This window comes from Ursus arctos, unplaced genomic scaffold (assembly GCF_023065955.2).
Source record: "Ursus arctos isolate Adak ecotype North America unplaced genomic scaffold, UrsArc2.0 scaffold_28, whole genome shotgun sequence".
Classification (NCBI taxonomy): Eukaryota; Metazoa; Chordata; class Mammalia; order Carnivora; family Ursidae; genus Ursus; species Ursus arctos.
In genome coordinates this window covers 15,808,517-15,830,937 of record NW_026622963.1, presented here as the reverse complement: position 1 = coordinate 15,830,937, position 22,421 = coordinate 15,808,517, and the positions used below count along the sequence as shown (strand labels likewise).

The following is a 22,421-nucleotide window of genomic DNA, read 5'->3' as shown; positions in this document are numbered from 1 at the left end:
ACGGATCTGTACTCTGAAAACTATAGAACACTTATGAAAGAAATTGAAGAGGACACAAAGAAATGGAAGAACATTCCATGCTCATGGATTGGGAGAACAAATACTGTTAAAATATCCATGCTACCCAAAGGAATCTATACATCTAATGCAATCTCTATCAAAATACCACCAGCATTTTTCAGAGAACTAGAACAAACAATCCTAAAATTTGCATGGAACCATAAAAGACCCCAAATAGACAATGTAATGTTGAAATAGAAAAACAATGTTGGAGGCATCACAATTCTGGACTTCAAGCTGTATTACAAAGCTATAGTCATCAAGACAGTATGGTACTGGCAGAAAAACAGACACATATATCAATGGAACAGAATAGAGAGCTCAGAAATGGATTCTCAACTGTATGGTCAACTAATCTTTGACAAAGCAGGCAAGAATAGCCAATTGAACAAAGACAGTCTCTTCAACAAATGGTGTTGGAAAAACTGGACAGTCACATTCAGAAGAATGAAACTGGACCACCTTTTTTACACCACGCACAAAAATAAACTCAAAATGGATGAAAGACCTGAACATGAGACAGGAATCCATCAAAATCCTAGAGGAAAACATAGGCAGCAACTTCTTCGACCTCAGCCACAGCAACTTCTTGCTACACATGTCTCCAAAGGCAAGGGAAATAAAAGCAAAAATGAAGTATTGGGGTTTCATCAGGATTAAAGGCTTTTGCACAGCAAAGGAAACAGTCAACAAAACCAAAAGTCAACCTATGGAATGGGAAAAGATATTCACAAATGACATATCAGATAATGGGCCAGTATCCAAAATCTATAAAGAATTTATCAAACTCAACACCCAAAAAAACAAAAAAATCCAGTCAGTGGACAGAAGACATGCACAGACATCTCTCCAAAGAAAACATACCAACGGCGAACAGACACATGAAAAATGCTCAACATCACTTCTCATCAGGGAAATCCAAATCAAAACCACAATGAGATATCATCTCACACCAGTCAGAATGGCTAAAATTAACAACTCAGATGTTGGTGAGGATGTGGAGAAAGGGGAACCCTTTTACACTGTTGGTGGGAATGCAAACTGGTGCAGCCACTCTGGAAAACAGTATGGAGATTCCTCAAAAAGTTAAAAATAAAACTACCCTAGAACCCAACAATTGCACTGCTGGGTATTTATCCAAAAGGTACAAAAATAGTGATTTGATGGGGTGCATGCATCCCAATGTCCACAATATCCAAAATATGGACAGAGACCAGATGTCCATTGACAGATGAATGGATAAAGAAGATGTGGTGTATACACACACACACACACACACACACACACACACACACACACTGGAATATTACTCAGCCATCAAAACGAATAAAATCTTGCCATTTGCAATTACATGAATGGAACTAGAGGGTAGTATGCTAGGTAAAATAAGTTAGAGAAAGACAAATACCATATGATTTCACTCATATGTGGAATTTAAGAAACAAAACAGATGAACATAGGGGAAGGGAAGGAAAAATAAGATTAAAACGAGGGAAACAAACCATAAGAGACTCTTAACTATAGGAAACAAACTGAGGGTTGCTGAAGGGGTGGTGGGTTGGGGGATGGGGTAGTTGGGTGATGGGCATTAAGGAAGGCACTTGGTGTAATGAGCATTGGGTGTCATGCAACTGATGAATCACTAAATTCTACCCCTGAATCTAATAATACACTATGTTAACTAAGTTGAATTTAAATAAATTTTTTTAAGTGCAAAGAAAGTTCTCTTCAGAGGAAATGCTATATAATTAATTGCCTTGGATATTTCAGAATTTTTCCCTCCTTTTCCCTCTGTTTAGAGGAACAGAAATGACTCATAAGACAAATGTCTAAAGATACACACTTAAAAAGCCTAGCCTCTTGGCAGGAAGGGTCTTGTGGGGCTGGTCGCCTGGTGTATAGAGCTGTGCTTTAACCTAGTGTCATAGCGTTACAGTATGCAGCTTTCGTGGGACCCAGCTGTATCCTTCATGGTGTTTAAGAGGACTTGTCATGAAGAAGTTCCCCGTGGTACTCAGAACATGCTGTTAGGTCACATATTAATAACTTCACACAATGGTGGCAACAGGACACATTCTCCTTGCAAAGTGAAGGTTGTTTATTGCTTGTTATGATTTTGATAGGCAAGACCCTACATAGGGACTGTAATACCTACAAGGCGATCTTTACAGAATGCCTGTATAGATTTCAACACTGGGATGAACTCCATGCATGCATTCTCTCTTTCCCTTTTCTGGGTGAAGCAGAGCCAAGCTCTCCCAGGCTGGTGGAGGCAGGGTGGGGAAACAGGAGACAAGGACAGAGAAGTTGCATGCTTGCCCTGTCATCTCCCCTCACTGTTGTCCACAACCATCTGGGATTCACTGAGCTCATACACACGTTTCACATGGGGGAAAGCCAAGGTAGTGCCTGTTGAAGAAAATTAATCATATTGCATTTTCTTATAAAATGAGATGAAAAAATAAATCTAAACACACTTTTCAAGTGTTACTGTTCTTTAAACTTTTATATACGTTAAAGCTCTTATTTTTCTTTTCAATATATTCTACTTAGAACTTTTAAAAAATAAACTTTCTTTTTTGGTACCTTTCATTTCCTGTGTTAGCCTTGGAAACATAAAATACATCTCACTAGAACTCTTCTGTGCAAATAATAAACATAAATAATATTAACATCTAAGTTACAAAAAAAAAAAAAAAAAGAGGCCATTTCTAGGTTTTCACTGCTACTGCCATCCACCGCAGTCTCTGGAAGATGTTCCTAGAAGTAGTCAGTGGTCTGCCCGCTTAAGCCACATAGATCCTGGTCTGGCTGAGGGGGACTGGGCAAGAACTCGCTGTCCTGCTTGTCCATCTGTAAACTACTTCGAGAGAACTGTAAGACACTTCCCAGCCCACTGACCAATGAGAGGGAGGAAATCCAGTTGAGGGAGCTGAAGTTGGGCAGGTTGAAAATGGACGACAGGGGGGTTGCCCTGCTGGTACTGGTGGGTTTCATCTTGGAGTCCCCAGGACACCTTTCCAGGATAGCCTCCCTTGACATGGAGGACCCTGGGGCCTGACTGCTCAGTCCCTCCAGTAGAATATCCTCCCTTAAAGGCACATTCATGTCCACCACGTTGGGCTCCCCACTAGCCTCTGGGGAGCAGGCTGGTCGCTGTATGTGCCAAGATGCCTGTGAGGTGCAGTCCTGGGAGAAGGGTCCAGAAGTACTGATGCTTTTCTGTTCTGATGACTGAGTTCTGGGTTCTCCTGGGAGATGTCCCTGAGCAAAGGTCTCTTTGGGAGCAATGAGTTTCTTGGGGGACCTCTTGGCCAGCTGGCGCCCCAGTTGAAGTTGGGTGGGGAAGAGACTCCCCTGCACGGCTTTGAAAAACAATCTGGAAAGAGCATAGAAGAAACAGTCATCTGTGGGTGGTGCCTTTGAGTCTTCTGAGACTTTCACACTACAAAAACACAGGTGCAAGAACTCTCTCAGAGCTTCTTTAGGACTTGAGGGACACTGTCCCTGATACCCACCTGGGAAGTAGTGCAGCGACAGGTGCTATGAGACAAGTCAAGTAAAACACGGGGTCGCCCAGTAATGTCTGCATAGTCCAATAAGGGTTGGATGGAGGATAACATGTTGCACAAGAAGCATTGTAAATCAAAGCCACAGTGAAAAACAAAAGGATACTGAAGCCGCAAGCTATCCAGTTGAGCCAGGTCTAAGGGGGAAAGAGAAAGACAGGGCATTTATTTCAATGAAATGTACTGGTCATCCATCAGTGGGTAGCTGTTCTAAGGGCTTAGTGAAAACACGGGTCTGTGGTATAGGCAGCTGGGAGGGCTTGATGAAGCTGCTGGCATCTGTAGACCAGCCTGGACACAGTCAGGGAGATGAAGTCAGGAATAGGAAGGAAAGAGAGAGGGAAAGGGGGTTGTGGGGTGGAGGAGGAGAGCAGAACAGGCAGGAGGGAGCAAAGATCTGCCCAGGTGAAGATCACCAGTCAGGATGCAGCAGTTCCCACATCAGGGCCTCCAATACATGTGGCGGGCCCATGTATTTGTTTCCCTTCTCCACAGTGAAGCTGGCTTTGCAGTCACCTGTCTGCTCAGAAATCTTCTAGATGTCATGGAATCTGCCTGGGAGTGTGGGGCCCACAGCATCAGCACCCCGAGGGATCATGCCCACAGCTCTTACCCAGGTCTTGGTTTCAATACCCAGGTGCAGAAGGAAGGTGAACAGCGCGATGGCCGTGATGGGGGTTCCCCAGGTAAACACATCCGTGTCTGAGTCATAGTACGCCTGAAAGACAGTAGTGTCCTGTGTCTGTGGGTTGCTGGATGAAGCTGCTGAGAAAGACTGTGCCAGGTGCCAACTTACCAGGTAAGGAATGAAAAAGCAAACTAGGCTCTGGAAGGCGGCGTCAGCCATATTGAACCAGAACGTGCGCGGCCGGTACTCCTGCGACAGAACAAAAACAAAAACAAAAACAAGCACAGAAATTATAGGGAAGTAAGCATCTCTTCGAATGATGTCTTCCAATAGCTACAGGGCCATCAATGCACAAGATAAGCATCCCAGGGCAACTTGCTAATTCAGGACTTTGGCGAGTTGAGGTCCCAGAGGGCTGGGGAAAAAACACTACAGGAACATCTGCAGAGGCATCATCGCTGGGTCAATCATTCAGAGCATCTGTCCATAAGACCAGCTACTCTAGCTCTAGGTCAACAGAAGACAGATAAAACCACTTCCTAAATCCTATGAGGGAGCATTTTTTTTTTTTTAAAGATGTATTTATTTGAAAGAGAGAGAGAGAGAGCGAGCAGGGGGAGGGGCAGAGCAAGAGAATCTCAAGCAGACTCCCCACTGAGGTTGGAGCCCAACGTGGGGCTTGTCTCACCACCCTGAGATCATGACCTAAGCCAAAATCACGAGTTCGACGCTTAACTGACTGGGCCACCCAGGTGCCCCTGAAGGAGTATTTTCTGACAGTAGGCATAACACCTCAAGTTGTAGACATCCTGCTCCAATTTGAGTTCTTCCACTCCTACTTTGTCAGAGTGTTGCTGCCCTTTGTTGGTGGGTCCCCTAGAATGTTTCTTAAAAGTGAACCTTTTAAAATTAGATCATGGAAGTGTTTAATGTTAAAATAAAAAAGCGGTACACTGAGGGCAAAAATGACCTTGATATGGACTGATCAAGGCTTCATTTACTGGGTAACCAAATTTGTATTTGGCTCAGAGCTCCTAAGCAGCTGGGGCTGGTACTGGCCTGCAGGAAATGTAGATCGGACTGAATGAGCATTTACTGAGCATTTAAGAAAGTGCTGGCTAGGCTCCTCCTTCAGTCCCCTAGCTCCACAGGACAAACTCCTTATGTCTGGTTCCGTTGGCCAGTCCCAGACCCTGGCCAAGGACAGGAGGCCAAGCTGAGTACAGGCATTCCTCCAGTGACAGGTAACAAGCAGAGGCCATCCTCATCTGCATGACCCTGAGTTACTCCCACCCCACAGCCCCACTCCTGCTGCCTACCTCTGAGGGAACCCAGTGTCAATGAAGGTGACCAGGGGAAGTCAACTCAAAAGTAAACTCATTCTAAATCAGAGACTGTTGTAAGAGATAGGGAGCTCCATTCCCTTTGCACACATACAATAATTACAACTAGCAAAGAGAAGCACTTAGAGGGCCAACTTTAAATGCTGGTAGGAATAGCTGGTAATTAGCATGTCAATCTATGTGGTGTGTTGATGTAAACATGTATTTATATCTGTTTGTATTCACTTATTCTCTCAATGGTTTCCCCATGGGTTTATCTCCTGCTTAATTCCCATTCAAAATAAATCACATTTTCAGGGGATTGTTTTAGAAAAATCCCTGCTCAGGAGGCAGCAATCCATGTGACCCTGACTGATTCCAAGTGGACTTTCCTTGGGCTCCTGGAGACTATTGGTGTAGAGACTTTTCATGTCATTATACCTTTTCTATTAATCTCCCTCTTTTTTTATTGAGGTAAATTGACACACAAAAACTGCACACATTTAATGTATTCATCTTGATGGGTTTGGACATATGCATATACCAGGATACCATCACTCCAAACAGTAAGCTCACTCTACTTAATACACAGCACAATCAAGTACACAGAATTCATTTTTTACCTCCCACTGGGCATTTTCCAAAATTTTAACAATTTTTCCCAGGGTGTCCATTTACAGGGTAGTATAGAGACTTGCACTTTCTGTTAAGGTGAATGTGGATGGTGGGAGAGCCAAGAAATGGGAGGTGGGGGCAGGAGGGGAGCCTCACCTCCATGTTCTGGCCACTCTTGTAGAGCTGTGGTTCAGTCAGCAGCACGTCAGCTGGCACGTCCTTGTCCAGCACCCCAGTCACGAGCTGGGGAAGTGATGAGAAGAGCAGATTAAAGAAGATCAGATACCACTGGTCAATCATGGCAGACGCAGAGAAGCCACAGTAAAACTGGAACCAAAACAGGAGGCCCACGAACATCTGAAATCAAGAAAAGAAGAACGGGGACAGACAATTCTTAGCTGTCCTTGCTGATTCACACCCGAGGGATCTAAGGGTTTTGTAGAATTTGACCATACAGATCGAATTTATAGGCAGAAATTTCCTCCAAAGGCAGCCCAATCTTGTTGCCCTCTCTCTCCCTCCTCATTTCCTTGAGCATGAAGGACTGACAATGGGAGATGAGAATTCCCAAGGACCGCCCATGGACAGATGATGCTGGTACCAGCCAGCAAGAAGTGCAGATTGGATGGAACAGCATTAATTGAGCACTTACGAAAGTGCTGGCTAGGCTCTTCCTGACAGTCCCTTAACTTCACAGGACAAACTCTTTCTTTGTTCCCACAGGCAGCTGAGGAGATGAGGTCCGGTTAAGTACAGGAATTCCCCATAAAGGTTCAGCAGGGTCTAGGGTTGCTCACACATCTTCTTCCCTAGTAGCTGTCCTCTGTGATCCTAAACCAAACCTACCTGGTCTACATCCCAGATCCTGCCTCTCTCTTTAGATACGTACTCTTTCTGATGAGGAACAGTGGGCAATTCTTGACTCCCATGGCAGGGAGGACACACACAAGCATGGCAACAAAGTTGATGATGATACCAACATTGCTGCCTTGACCAAGCCCAGATATCCACCAGGCACTCTGCTGGCAGGTGAGGTATAGGTATTATCACTGGTTCTTATAGCTACCCCTGCTTTGCTGAACAGGAAAGTGAGGATCAGGGAGGTTGAATAGTCTCTTCAAGCCCATGCTCAGTAGGAGGGGTTGGGTGGATCTCTTCCCCCTATTACCTGATCACTGAACTTCAGTGGCTTGAGTGCATTTACATGGGGGCATGGCAATTTAGCAATGGCAAAGCATTTGCACCTATTAGCTGTATAATTTGGCACAGATCATTTAACCCCTTTCTGCCTCAGTGTCCTTGTCCATGACATGGGTACCCCCCAATGGTACTTAGCTATGGATTGTTGTGAGGATTAATGAACTTGTGCATTTAAAGTACTCACGAGGTCTCCTTGTACACAATAGCTACTTATGATCTATTGTTGTTTCAATTAGCAGTACAGCTATTTCCTCTGAGGCTCAAGCCAGGCCAGTGTGCTTACGCCACTCAGAGAGAAGGAAACTCAGGTCCAAGACGTTAAATGACTTGACTACGGTGATTGTATAAGTAATAAAGCCGCCCTGTTCAAACCACTTGTGGGTCTTGGCATTCTCTGCAGGGGACCACAGGTAATGGCCTGGGTTTTGGTTCTAGAGCTGCCCCTATCTATCTTTCTGACCTTGACTCAGTCACTTACCTTCTCTGAGCTTTGGTTTCTGGACCTGAAAATGGCTTGGTCTGAAGATCAGGAAAAAAATGACACATATCCTCCAAATCTTGTTTCAATCTATGACTTAATGCAATTTTTCCCTTCCAAACTGCAAACTGACAAACTTGGGTTTTTCATTGACTTTCTTCCCTTCTCACTCCCACGGCTGACTTTCTCTCACCCACCCCCACAGGCTCAGCCTAATGAGTCATCAGTGAACAACAGGAGTCAAGAGAAAGAGGAGGAAAAGTACTTAGATAATTGACATTTTTTTTTCTTATAGTACCAAAAAGCCTTCTTCCCAAACTACTGTTGCCATGGAAACTTTTCTTCTCTGTTTTATTGGAAAGGAAGACCAACTTACTCCTAAAACTAATGAATTTCTCACTTTGGGAGGCAGGGTAATAATCAGTGCTTGTTAACAGAGGTCCTGCCTCTTATATGGAATAAAGACAGACATCTCCTTCTCCCTCCCATCCGCTTCATGAGGACAGATTCATCATGACAGGCAGGAGGCTGTGCCCATTCAGGTGGCCACTCTGGCACTCATCTGCAACTGAAATGCTGAATTCCCTCCCCCCAGTCTAAGAAATTTTCATGAGGAATTATGGAGAGTAGAACTCAACTCTTATGCTTTGTTTTCAAATAAAGGAAACAAAATCCCTAGAAAGCAAATAACTTGCTCAAGATTGCACAGAAATTAATGACAGAAACAGAGCTGGGGTTCCATCTGCCCAGCCGCACTCATCTGTACTCAAGCACCCATCCACCTCTTTGGGAACTGGGAACCTCTAGGCTTACAAGTATATGCATGGGGGCCTTAGCTCTGGGGATGCAATGCCAGGTGGATGGGAGAAAGAAGGGAGTAATTGGCCAAGGCCAGGGGCAGCATGGTACAGACGTCTTTGGACAGAATCCCAGGCAGAACCTGGGATTTAATTAGAATTAATTAATTTAATTAGAATTAATCAGAATTAATTTCCAGGACGCAACTGATCAAATTAGACATGCCATGATTGGTCCTGAGTATCTGTATTCATTTGCTAGAAGACATTTTGAAAAATGGGTGAGGGTAAGGGGGTAAGAGGGTTAGGAAAAATAGTTAGGTCTAAATCTCCAGAACAAACAAGAACATGAACAAGAGGTACACTGATGGCAGTTCAGAGTTAGCATGGAGATTTTTTTTAATGGAATTAGAAAAACAATCATATATATATATATATATATATATATATATATATATGAATATATATCTCTTTTAATTTATTGTATTTTGTCCTTTTTAAGAAGAGTATAGGATGATCTTGACACTGGAATTGAGGCATCCAACGTGGCAGATTTGTGGAATTACCCTGAAAGATCACTTACCCCAAGAGTTTATTTATTGTCTCCTTGTTTGTACATTTAGCCACAAGCTTTTAGAGACAAGAGCAACAAGTAGCAAATCAGCAACTTCTTAGCAGAATGTCTATCCCTTTCCTACAAGTAAAGCAGGGTTCTAAAATGGCCATGGCATCCATCCTGGAGGGCTATAGAGAAGGACACCTGTCTGCCAAAGACTTAATAATAAAGGAACTAAGAGTTAAACATTAAGATCAACATGAAATGGAGCAGAGCCCTGATGAGAGTCTCTGGAGAGAGAGAGAACTGTAATTAGCCAGCCAGGCCTGGGTGTGATCTGACTGAGGGTCAGTTATAGACCGAGCTGGTCAGAAGGGGGAATGTCTGCCCTATCAGCACAGGAGAAAGTGTGGCAAGGCCCCACAGGTGGCCCTGTTCCTCAGGCCCTACAGCTGTGTCCTGACCAGGGGACTCACACACCTGGCCCAGTGTGAGTACGTTTCCACAGAGGCCATTCAGTATTGGGATCATAGCATGACTAAGTGTTCTCATTTTGATTCCAGCACTGCCACTGCACTCCTGCTTATCACTGGATTTTCCCGTCTGCTCTAGAGAGTACGCTGATTAGAGGATTCCTGTCTATGGATACCTCAGCAGTCTGCTCCTAGGAAACACATTAACAGAGTGGTTAAGAGTTGGGAGTCCGATGAGCTGGGGTTAAATGCAGCCTTGACTACTCACTCACTAGCTGTGTGACCCTGTACAGACCACTGTAACTCATGATTCTCCCACTGCTTATTTTAAAGCACTAAGTGGACATTCTTGTTTGATCTGTTTTCACAACTTTCTCCCTTAGAGGGGCAGCTACCTTCATGTGCCTGTGAGCTAGACTTCTGAGCCTATAGTGGGCAAGGCCAGGCTAGGCCCAGGGTAAGTTCACAAAGGCCAAGGAGGATGGAACCAACAGGAAGCCCTGGGATGGCCAGATGGCCACATTCAGGGGATGGTCTGATAAATCTCAGCTCAGGCTTTTTGATTCAAAAACTCTAGAAACCAAAAGTGTCAAATACCTACTGTATTTTTGTAGAAGAAGTACAGCACCATGTTGGCAAGTCGGGAATAGCACCAATGTCCGTGAACAATTAAGAGTCTTTCGAGGTATCGGAATCTTGGCACTGCAAAGTCACTGGCCATCACTGCCTTGAAAGGGAAAGAATTCCTTGTTATTGGTGACACCTTACTCCATCTAAGGTCTGTCTTATCTCCCCCAAATACAAGGCACGGAGAAATCCAGTTTCAAACACAATGTGTGTGTGACTGGCCAGGGCTTACTTTATCCTCATTTTCCTTATTATCTCCTTCAATTAAAAAAAAATCAATTGCAACAAGTATTCTAGTTTAGGGGTATCATTTTATAGAACTCATTAAAGATTTTGAATATATGTAATTGATTTTTAAAAGCTTTTGTTTTCCCATGCTTTTTTTTTTTTTTTAAAGATTTTATTTATGTATTTGAGAGAGACAGAGATAGCAAGAGGGGAGGAGAGGGAGAAGCAAGCTCACCACTGAGCGGGGAGTCTGATGGCTGGGCTTGATCCCAGGACCCTGGGATCATGACCTGAGCCGAAGGCAGAGGCTTAACTGACTGAACCACTCAGGTGTCCCATTGTTTTCCCATGCTTTCTTTAACAAGCAAAAAACAAAAACAAAAACTCAGAGATGTACAGTTTCTCTACTATCCTCCACCCTCTGATGTTTTATTCATATTGGGGTCTCAACCCAAAGAAAAACTGAAGCTGTCCTTTTTGTATGAATCAGACAGGCCGTTGGCCATTTTGGGAGGTGTGTTTTGGGTCCTTCTCCATAGCAGCCACAGGTGATAAGCTAGGCCAGGCCCATGGCTCTGCTGGCCTTCACATAACCCAGTCCCAGGAAGCTACAAAAGGGCAACAGGTGTTGCCACCCAGAAGGGAGTGGGAACAGCTGGTTTCCTCCATGGAAAGACGACCAGGGGTGCAAGTGTCCCCTCACTTCACTCAGTATCATGTTCTACACAATTAAACTAAGTGGGCCAGACAAATGCCATCAAAATGACACCTTTTGTACCCAGAATAACTTAGAACCCACCATATAATGAATTTCTCTATTTGGAAAAAAAGTCCAAGAAAATGTGAGGAAAAGATTTCTGGTTATTTTTGGAGGATTGTTCTACACAAAAATGTAAGTCTGCTTTTAAAATTCAATTGATTTCCCTCTAGTCAAATAACTCCTTGAAAGGAGTTAGATCACACTTGATGTGGTCCCTTAAGTGAAATAGAATAATGTCATTATACATCACAGAAAAGCGTGAAGCCTTCAAATGCCTGCTTTCTAAACCAAAAGTTAAAGATTTCAAAGCAAATACTGTTTCTATACTTCTTCCTGTCAACACCGGGGTCTAAAGGCTTTGTGTACTCCTCTCCAGCCTTCTGCCACTCCTTCCCACCTCCAAATTTAGGCCCTGAATCCACTCTTTGTCCCTCTGTCAAGGTAGCCTTCCAGAATGCTCCCAGCTAGGTTAGACCTTCCTGCGAAACACTCAACACCAAAACCAGTGTTTCTCTTTGACAGCATTTATTACAAGTGTGACTATCTGTGTACATTTAAAATATGTATCTGTCTTCCCAACTTCTCTGGACATTCCATGACAGCCAGGATAGCTGTTGTGATCACCGTGTACCCTGAGTTCCCACTCAGTGCTTGGTCCCATCTGGTGATCAATAAACAACGGTGGACCAGATGATCCCATGAAGACCAAGATTCTCAGAGATGCAGGATCTCCTTGGCCAAACTGGGATAAGCTTCACACTTGGCTAAGATGGGGAGCTCCAAATACCCTCACTCATTCTTGGTGACTCTGCTCAGATCCCTAGTGTCCGTGTTACCACAGCATCCCACAGAGTCCATCTTCCAAACGGCTCACCTTTGCTTATTGGACTGACTAAAATGTAAGCAGGGACAATATTCCCTGGGAACCTGAGCACTTGGAGCAGTAAGAAAAGGTATCAGGGGGCGCCTTAACTGGGCACAGCAGTTAAGCGTCTGCCTTCGGCTCAGGGCGTGATCCCTGCGTTCTGGGATCGAGCCCCACATTAGGCTCCTCCGCTATGAGCCTGCTTCTTCCTCTCCCACTCCCCCTGCTTGTGTTCCCTCTCTCACTGGCTGTCTCTATCTCTGTCAAATAAATAAAAAATCTAAAAAAAAAAAAAAAAAAAGAAAAGGTATCAGGCTTACCATCACCTTACACAATGTATCCTCAATAAGAAGTGTAGCTTTAAATAAATGCAGAAGCATCCAACAACATCTTACCTAGAAGTTATGCTCACCCAAAGCTTCATCTCAGGATACGCCCTATCATTTGGCTGTTCCCATCATTTCTCGCATGGCTTTAAGTATATATTTGCACTGGCCCTTGCCTTGAGGAAGTGAGCAGTGTGGTAGCTCAGCCCCCTCCCCATCCACAAACCTGAGAGTCTTTCAAACAAAATGTATTTACTTGGTGCATTTCTCTGCATATGCTATTTACAGGAACTGCCCTGGTCAGCTTTTCACTATAGGAAACAGCTGCAGTGGAAATGATGGTGAAAACATCAGAATGAACCAAGGATTTTGTTCATCCATTCACTCCCCATGCACATGGCATTAAACGGCAGGGATGAGTCCAACACTGGGCTGCATTTTCTGATTCATGGAAGAATTAAAACCACACAAGTTACGTAATACAGTGACTCGGGTCAAATGAGGGCAGGAGGAGAGTAAGGTACATGCTGAGGATGGGCCAAGAGGAACTACTGTGTTTCTAGCTCGGGACTTTCCAACTTATTGTTATTTTAATGTCAGGTAAGAAAATTAATGAGTTCTGCACAGGCCTGGCACATACAAGTGTTCACTGAATAAATACTGATTGCATCAGTGACTAAATGGTGACCAACATCTGGATTTTTAGGAGAAGGAAACTGGATACGTTGTTCTCTAAGGTCTCCACCAAGTGAAAAAATGTCATGATTCAAAGTTAATCAAATGTTGAAAATTGTTGTGGTACTACCTACATCCAGAAGAAAATTAGTTTTAATGAACTCAGTTGTTCACCATCTGAATCACATGTTAAGAACCAACATAATGACAAACGAAAAAGGCAGAGATAAATTGCCATGTGAGTCGAGATTCCATTTTTATAGTGATACCAGGTTCCAACAGTCCTACAACAGAGTCATTTTTTCAAATGGAACAGTAAAACATGCCTTCCTCCAAGGATGAGCCATAAATAGCCAGAGTGAAGGTGATGACTCACCTTGCCTCACTTTGTTCCACTTATTTCATAAAAATATACTTATAGACCTAGGCAAAGCTATTTACTGCTTCATTAACATGAAGAACTAGCCACCTCTACCTTATCTTCTGCTACTGGCTTAGCGGAGGGGAGCATCACATTACATTGAAGGCCAACCCTTTAGTTTTGTTGGACAAAGCCCATGGCAAGGTACAACAGTGGGCCACTTGGATAGCCCTGGTCGGTCTTTACCTGCATGCCCTCCTGGCCCGAGATTCCCACACCCACATCTGCCACCTGGATCATGCTGACATCATTGGCTCCATCTCCTAGAAACAGCACAGGCAGGAAGAATCGTTTGAGTTGAGATGCACAGAATCAAACGGCTTGATGGATCTTCACGGGGTCCCTACTGGGCTGAGTCCTGTGAAAGGGTCATGGGATGAGTGAGGAAGAGGAAGTACAGAGCCTGCTCTGGGAAAATTGAGTTAAGCAGTCAGAACAAACATGGCGTGAGGTTTGGAACTCCCAGTCACATCAAGAGTTGTTTCAGAAAGCAGGCCGGCATGGTTACCATTTTGTTTAGCATTCACTCTACATTACTGGCTCATATACCCATGGAGAGAGCCCTTAACACGGTGCCTGGCACAATAAAGATGCTATCATCATCATCATTGTTATTACTCCCCGAGCTCTAGCCTTTATCACATGCAGAGCATAACAGTAAAGGCTATTCTAATTCATGCTCACACGAACGGCTTTCTAAACTGAACAAAGGAGCTTAAATTCTGCCCAGCAAACTCTAGAGCTCTTTTTGTACACTGATTACTAGCTAGCTTATTAGCTATTGTGCTTACCTTTGGGCCCTCTAAAGATGTGATAAAGAAGAACTTCTATTTATTCAGTCAAGCTGCTGATAGAAAATGGTTAGGAACATAGGACATAGGTCAGACATCTCATCACCTTCAGGGAAAAGCTAGCAGAGACTTGCTTGTCACTGTCACTCAGGAATAGGGCAGCAGACGGTCCCAAATCACAGAGTACCTCCCAAGTTTCAAATATGCAAAAAGTGCAGATATACAAATCAGAGTGATTCATAACATGGCTACAGGATGTCTTTGTCCTATGATTTTTCTGTTCTTTTTCTGCACTGGTCCCAACATGAGTGATCAGTCAATATTTGTGAAATTGAAATTCTGTGAAGTCATTAACAATCTCTGCAGCTTTTCTCAGAATGTCCTAACCAAAGTGAGATACGGCAGGCAACCATGTTCTCTACATTATTAACCACTGGACACCTGGGACTAGGTGCCATCAATGCTTTCACTCATGGTCAAAGAAATGAGCTAAAGTTCTGCTGGGTCATTACTTTCCCTTTCCCTTTTGAGATTCTATTTTGTTTTTTTCTTTTCTTTTTAACCAACTAAGACTTATCTTCCTTTTTTTTTTTTAAATGAATACCAAACACCAGTGATTTCATGGCTGACCAGGCACTGACCAGGCTGTGAAAATATGGTTTATTCATTCATATGTTACACCAGCCTTACCAGGGTCATGGGCCTCATGCCACCACGGAGAGGAACTCAGAGAAGCCTGCACCCAGCCTGCACACTCCTCAGCACCAACCTACATCACTTGCTAAGGGAGCTCTGAAGGCCACTCCAGACACATGAGGGCAAAGGTGGGACTGAGACAGCCTCTCCTGGAAGAGGCCCACCTCTGAGGCCTTCCTATAGCCTGGACCAGGGAGTCATAGCTAAACATGTGTTCACATCTATGCTCATCTCAGTCCCCTTAGTGGTTACCACAGCCCTCAAGATGTACAGGGCTGTCTCCATGACACCCACACTAAGGCCATCCCACCTCACACCCAGGCTCTACCAGCCTCAACTCTCTCCTAAGGAAGTGTCCCACATCAACAAGGTGAGGCTGGTATAGACCTTTTTGCAGAAAATACTGTTGACTGGTTAGGATCCTTTCTTTCAGAATAAAATCTCACCTAGGTATGGATTCTATATTCAGGGAGATCAAACTTTGATATCTGGGGGTCAAGGGGATCACACCCCTTTCCCTGGGCTACCTGCAGTCTTTCTCAGTCCTCTGCAGCAGATGGTGCTGCTGAGACCCTGAACCTGGCTGGAGATTGGACCCCAACCAGAGCGGGTGGGGATGATGCCCTGGGAGGAGGTAGGTGAGGACTGGGTAGCACTGGAGAGGACCCTAGAAGGCTCTCCAGGCCAGAAGTCTGCAAGGAAAAACCACCATTAGATGCACAGTCCTTAAGGAAATGCTGTAAGATTTAGCAACTACTCATAGGCTTATGATGGATTCATTTAATTACATGCTTGTCTTGGAACAATCAGTAAAGTCCAAAGGATTAGAAGCAATGGGGATTCTGATAACCATTAAGTCTCTGGGTTCTTGTGGTATTATGGAGTCTTGCATTCCAGTTGGCTCATGGTGACCAGAAGCACCTGAAAAGGGCCTTCTTTTAATGGTGTTCTGAGATAATGCTTAGCGTGCAGGGCTCTGCTGTGGCAGAGGCTACCTGGGACAGCAGATCTCTAGTCTCCTGTCTCCCAAGAAACAGTGTAAGTTCTATCTTCCTAAAGCGCCACTGTATTACCATATACAGCTATATATATAGCTATAAATGTTGTACCATATTTTATGGTTTTCAAGTCCATGTTTTATATTTCGAACAGGCTGCTTATTTTCTTACATTGGGTGTGATTTTATAAATAGAAAAAAGAGCACGGGAGTGTTTTCCCATCTTACAGTATAGCATGGAAGGGGTGGAAAGTCCTGGATGCATCCAGAGGAAGCAGCTGCATAAGATGGGAGCTACTCATTTATGTAGGGCCCTGCTTGGCTGGCCTGGATACTTGCCTATGGCCAGGGTCATGGCCTTGAGCTTGCTTCTGACCAGTTTCACCACCATACTCTTCTGCAGAGGCGTTGAGCGACAGCAAAGGACTGACCGACACTGCTTAGCGAGAAAGAGAAATTTGTCCTCTAGGTTTTTCTCAAGGGCATAGGCCAGACTTCTTCCGTCGATCACGAGGCTTGGGCTGGGGCCAGAGGTGGTGGATGTGGAGGGCGGGCAGAGAGGGGAGAACCCCACGCTCACGTTGCCTGCGGTCTTCTCAGGGGCACTGCAGGGGCTCCTGGACTGCACGTAGTGTAGGCACTGGTCTAGCAGGGCTGCACAGGCCTCCTGAAATGTACATGAGAGGAAGCTCAGTTCACTCAGCTGCATCACAGATTAGGTTACCTTCCTTCACACTGACAGTCTGATAATCTCAAGGGCACCAGGTTGCAGGCTCTGTCCAGAAGGGAAGTTAGTTGAGGATGATGACTTTCCACATTGAAGAGAATGAGCTTGTCTAGGGTTTCAATAAGATTCCACTTCATTGCCCATTACACTGTGTGGAGGTTGGACTAGAACATCTTCACTTTGGAAGGACTGACTATACTGTGGCGAGACTGCTGGCTGGTTATTATCCTCTAAAGAAGTGTAATTATCAGTGTTTCCCTAAGCTCTCCAGTTGACCATGACATTTAAAAATAAATGTTTTAAAAAGCATAATTATTGAGGCTTTTATTGGCAATGCCCTTCCAAAACTGTACCTGAATCCCAGAAAGAATAGGAAAACTTATTGGGGAGGCTGAGGGATCAGGGGACATAAGAGAGATGACTATTTCCAAGAATAAACACATTCCAGGGAAGGCAAGTAATTCTTAGCCCTCTGTGGACAGTGAGCCCACTGGGTAAGCAACCAATTTCCTGCAATGCACCCTGGAAATCCAGTTGTGTTCCGTAAGTGCTTATTGAGGACCTTTTGTATTTAGAAAAGTGAGACAAGAAAAAGGAAGACTGAGAAGACACAGCTATTGGCCCTTGAACAAATGGCAGGAGCTGAACATACACACGATCACAGTAAGTCACAGACTAGGATGTGCAAAAGCGTTATAGGATATGAAGAGGGAGAGATTTGCTTCCAGGGTGGGGTTGGGAGTGGTAGTAACTGAGGCAGGACTGGAAGAGGATTCTACAAACACCATGAGCTCCCTCATGCTAGCACCAAGCACTGCTAAGGTAAAATGGAGAGACCACATCCACCTGGCTCCCCCACTGAATGCAACTATGGCAGCCAAATAGAATTCATAGCGCAACTGTTTGAGGACTTTGAAAATAAATAGTAGCTGTTGCAATGAGGAGGAAGACCAGCATTCTAAGTATACTAGACAGGTGGGTGAGTTTTCCATTTTCCTTCTGGTAGCACCTGGTCTGTACACAAGCATCATAGAACCTGCAAGTGGGTGCCAAGGCAGAGACAGAGAGAGCTCCAGGAGAAGCCCTCCCGTTCTGGCTAGAGGAGTGGAAAAGAGAACTCCCAATGCTCAGAGAAGATAAAGGAACTTCCATTTTTATTTATCTTTTTCTTATTCTCTTGAACCCAGCCCCAGGCAATTTTGTTATGCTGGCAGTAGGACCATCTGCTGCTGAAGACTGTATCAGAGAAGCTGTGGTCCTGTGGTGGCAAGATAACTGCTGCCTTTTTCTCTCTGTCCTACCACCACTTGGCTTTGGATGGAGGTGTTGGTGCAGAAGTACAAAGTAGAGCAAGGGAACTCAAGCCCCAGCTTTCTGGCCAGAGGACTGGAAAGGGGAGTCCCAGACAACCAGTAAGAACTGGAAAAAATTGTGAAGACGGAAGAACTTGGCCAGCTGACCCCATAGCATGGTTTATTAATTCCTGAACTCACCCACAAGCCATGTACACATAGACATAATCCTAAATGGCATAACAAAGACTTTTGAGAACTGAACTTGGGACAGACTGCCACCCAAGTTCCCAACTTTTATTAAGGGGTGGCAAAAATGTGAGACAGATTCTAGTAGCTTGGCAAAGGCTACACAAAATTGACATTGAAACCACCATCCAGAGGCTGTTCAGAGCTTGCAGCCTGAATCTAAGAGGGCTGATTACCTGCCTAAAATATATCCACATTCTCTACAGAATTTTAAAATAACCAGTGTCATTCAAAATGCCCACAATACAATCCAAAATTCATCAGCGTACAAAGAAGCAGGAAATTCTCAATGCATGTGAAAAAAGACAGTTAACAGAAGCCAAAGTGAAGATGACACAGATACCAGAACTATTTGAGAAAGACTCTGAAACAGCTATTATAAAAATGCTCCAATAAGAGTGGACATTCTAGAAATGAATAGAAAAAAAGTCTCAGGAAAAAAACAAGATACAAAGAGGATCCAACAGAAATTTTAGAACCAAAAAAACACCTTAACCAAAATAAGAAGCTCACTGGATTCTAAATAATTTATGTAGATACTCTGTGTTCAAGGAGGGGGAAAAGATCTCTACACTCTGAGTGTAAACTGTGCATAGTCAGTTCCTTCCAAAAAGTCAATATGGAAAGGGGTTAAAATAACTGGCTTACAGTAGAGAAAGCTGACAAACATAAAATCAACAGTGATAAGTCATGTTGATCGAATGTACCCTTAATATGATGTGATAAAATGATGAAAATGGTACTTTAGGTCTATGGAGTTCTTCCCCCAACTCACAACTTTATTCTAGTCATGAGAAAAACATCAGACAAATCCCCATAATAACGGTATTCTTCAAAATAACTGACCAGTAATGTCAAGTCATCAAAAACAGAAAGTTTAAGAAACTGTTACAGCCAATAAGAGCCCAAGGAAACATGACAATTAAATGTAATGTGAGATTCTGTATGAGATCCTAGAACACAAAAAGGACATTAGTAAAAATTAAGACAATCTGAATATAGTATAGATTTTCTTTCCTTTATTATTATTTAGAGGTGGGGGAGGGGCAGAGGGAGAGAGAGAATCTCAAGCAGGCTTCACGCCCAGCACAGAGCCCAATGTGGGGCTCGATCCCACAACCCTGAGATGAAGACCTGAGCCAAAATCAAGAGTTGGATGCTTAGGGGCGCCTGGGTGGCACAGCGGTTAAGCGTCTGCCTTCGGCTCAGGGCGTGATCCCGGCGTTATGGGATCGAGCCCCACATCAGGCTCCTCTGCTATGAGCCTGCTTCTTCCTCTCCCACTCCCCCTGCTTGTGTTCCCTCTCTCGCTGTCTGTCTCTATCTCTGTCAAATAAATAAATAAAATCTTTAAAAAAAAAAAAAAAAGAGTTGGATGCTTAACCTACTGGGCCACCCAGGCACTAGAGTATAGATTTTAGTAAGTAATATGTCAATATTGGTTCATTGATTACTGTAAAGATGTTAATAACAGGAAAATTTGGGTGTAGATTATATGGGAACTCTCAATACTATCTTTGCAATTTTTCTGTAAATTTAAAACCATCGTATATATAAAGTTTCATATATATATATATACACACATATATATATATATAGTTTGATCTGAACCCTATACAAAATTCCACACGAGATGGAATGTGTCTTAAGGTGCAATTATATATAGTGAGTTTTTTAAACTCAGTAAATGAGCCCAATAGCAGAGTAGAGATAACAAAAGAAAAAGTCAGTGAACTCAAAGAGCAATAGAAGTTAACCAATTTGAACAAGAGAGGAAAAAAAAATGAAAAAATGAAGAAACCCTCAGAGAGCCTTGAGGCAAACCAGAAGACCTGATGTTCACGTCATCAGTCTTCCAGAAGAGGAGCAACTGCAGTGCAGAAAAAGCGTCTGAAGAAATAAATAATGGCTAAAACTTGCCAAATTTAGTGAAAGACATAACCCCACAGATTCAAGCAGTTCAGCAAATCCCAGAGTGTCAATCTAAAATCTGGGCCCAAACACACCATAATCAAACTGCTTAAACTAAAGGCAAAAAAAAAAAAAAAAAAAAAAAAGTCAAAAAATCAAAACATCCAGATAAAAATGATGCATTAGCTATAGGGTAACAATGATTTGGAGGACTTTTGATTTCACCTAGAAACCACGGTGAAAGAAAGGCATTCTCTGATAAAGAAAAGTAAGAGAATCTGTCGCCAGTAGACCCACTCTAAAGGAATTGCTGAAGGAAGTTCTTCAGACAAGAGGGAAAAAAAATGCCACAAGGACACTTGTAACATTGCGGATGAAAGAAGTGTGACAGAAACTGTCGATATTTACATAAATAAGCTGGGCTATTCTTTTCCTTTTGACTTGTTTAAAATACGCTTTTTGATTGAAAGCAAAAATTAATATCTGATGAGGATTTCAATCTCTGTAGCTTTCATATAGAAGACATCTACAACGTAAGGGGGTAAAGGGACACAGGGAGTGATGAGACTTCTTCATTCCACTCGAAATAGCAAAATACTAATCATAAGTAGACAGTGATGACTTAAGTATGCATATTGTAATCTCTAAAAAAAAAAAAAAAAAGAAGAAGAAGCTTAACAACCCAAGTAAAGTGATGTTGTCAAGAGACACGTGAAAATGGATAGTAAAAAAATGCTTACGTAATCCAAAGGAAGGCAGAAAAGGGAATGGAGGAACTGAAAACAGAGAATAATCAGAAAAAACAAAAACAAAAACAAAACAAAACAAAAAAACTACCAATATTAAGACTTCTAAAAAATCCCCATAGGGCAGCATGATACTGGTGAAGGGACAGAAGCACAGGTCAGTGCAACAGACAGAATGTCTAGAAATAGACCCTAAAAAACATGACCAACTGATTTTCAACAAAGGTGTAAAGAGAGTTTTGTGGAAAAAAGGACTTTTCAACAAATGGTGCTGGGTTAGTCAGCTACGTACAGAAGAATGAAGTTTGACCTGAACCCTATACAAAATTCCACACGAGATGGACTGTGTCTAAAGGTGCAACAATAAACCACAAAACTTTTTGAAGAATATATAGGAGAACTCTTTGTGGCTAGGTGCATCTTAAATGTAAGAGCTAAATGATAATCCATAACAGAAGAAGTTGACGAATCAGACCTCATCATACAGTTCAAAAAGATGTTTCAAATGGGGGCTCACTCAAGGAATCAGAGTCCAGGCCGGGTTTATGAGAAGCAGATACTCCCTACATACCTAGAAATTTAAATAGATAAATGTGACTGGATGAAAACTCTAAGTGCCCAGTGGGGCAACCCAAGACAACCATCCCATCCTGAGTACATCAGTGCTGAATGGACTGGTTCGCTGATTTGCGTGACCTCATGAAACAATTCTCCAGTATTGTTGACATGAATAGGTCAGGAGAAAGCAGGCTGAACTTTGCATTAATAAAGTCCAGAGATTTAATTAAGAAATCCCATCAAATCCCACATCTTCCTAGGCAATGGCAAGAACATGTAAGTGCCAGAAACCCAACACAGGTACAAACACAGAGGTAGAGGGCAAAGAAATGGAAGGCATTCCTGTTGCTGTGGGGGTTAGGTGGGTAGGAAGCTGGCCCAGGCAGAGCATGGCCTCCTGGAAACCTACATACCTGAGATTCAGCATTCAGGGTGATGACTTCCTCATCATGGTCCAGCAGTTTGCAGGCATATGCAATATTAATGGCTGTTTCTTGTTTGTCACCAGTGAGAACCCAAATCTGCAGGCCTGCTTGACGCAATTTAGCAATGGTTTCTGGGACTCCATCCTGCAGGCGGTCTTCAATCCCAGTGGCACCTGGTCAAATGTGCAAGTGTAGGTGAGCCCCTCCACACATGCCCTCAGACCCTGATGGGGCACGAATGCCATTGCCAACATACCAAAGATGCTGGCTTGACCCCATAGACTGCAACCTGCTTGATGCCTGTCTAATGTGGATGATGATTCATCATTTCTGGACACTGGTGAACACTTTCAGCAGCTCCCTCATTGACACAGTCAAGAATGAGTCAGAATAACTGTGAGGCACTGAACATAATTCTCTGTACTCACA

The 22,421-nt window shown here is 43.4% G+C and overlaps 1 protein-coding gene across 3 annotated transcripts in view; it reads right to left on the bottom strand.

Moving 5' to 3' along the window:
* Positions 1-2,137: 2,137 nt before the first annotated feature.
* ATP10A (ATPase phospholipid transporting 10A (putative)) overlaps positions 2,138-22,421 on the bottom strand; it is a 187,749-nt gene continuing 167,465 nt past the window's right edge. The window contains exons 13-22 of one of the 3 annotated variants that reach the window (XM_057303652.1): positions 21,981-22,165; positions 16,665-16,751; positions 16,424-16,520; positions 13,787-13,863; positions 10,300-10,425; positions 6,351-6,551; positions 4,426-4,506; positions 4,243-4,347; positions 3,579-3,766; positions 2,138-3,439 (exon numbers count right to left, since the gene is read on the bottom strand). In XM_057303652.1, coding sequence (XP_057159635.1) covers positions 2,821-3,439; positions 3,579-3,766; positions 4,243-4,347; positions 4,426-4,506; positions 6,351-6,551; positions 10,300-10,425; positions 13,787-13,863; positions 16,424-16,520; positions 16,665-16,751; positions 21,981-22,165 — 1,766 coding nt within the window. In that variant the 3' untranslated portion in view covers positions 2,138-2,820. Of the gene's footprint in view, positions 3,440-3,578; positions 3,767-4,242; positions 4,348-4,425; positions 4,507-6,350; positions 6,552-10,299; positions 10,426-13,786; positions 13,864-16,423; positions 16,752-21,980; positions 22,166-22,421 lie in introns of all 3 variants that reach the window. The other 2 variants (XM_026510297.4, XM_026510298.4) reach the window with 2 other exon arrangements.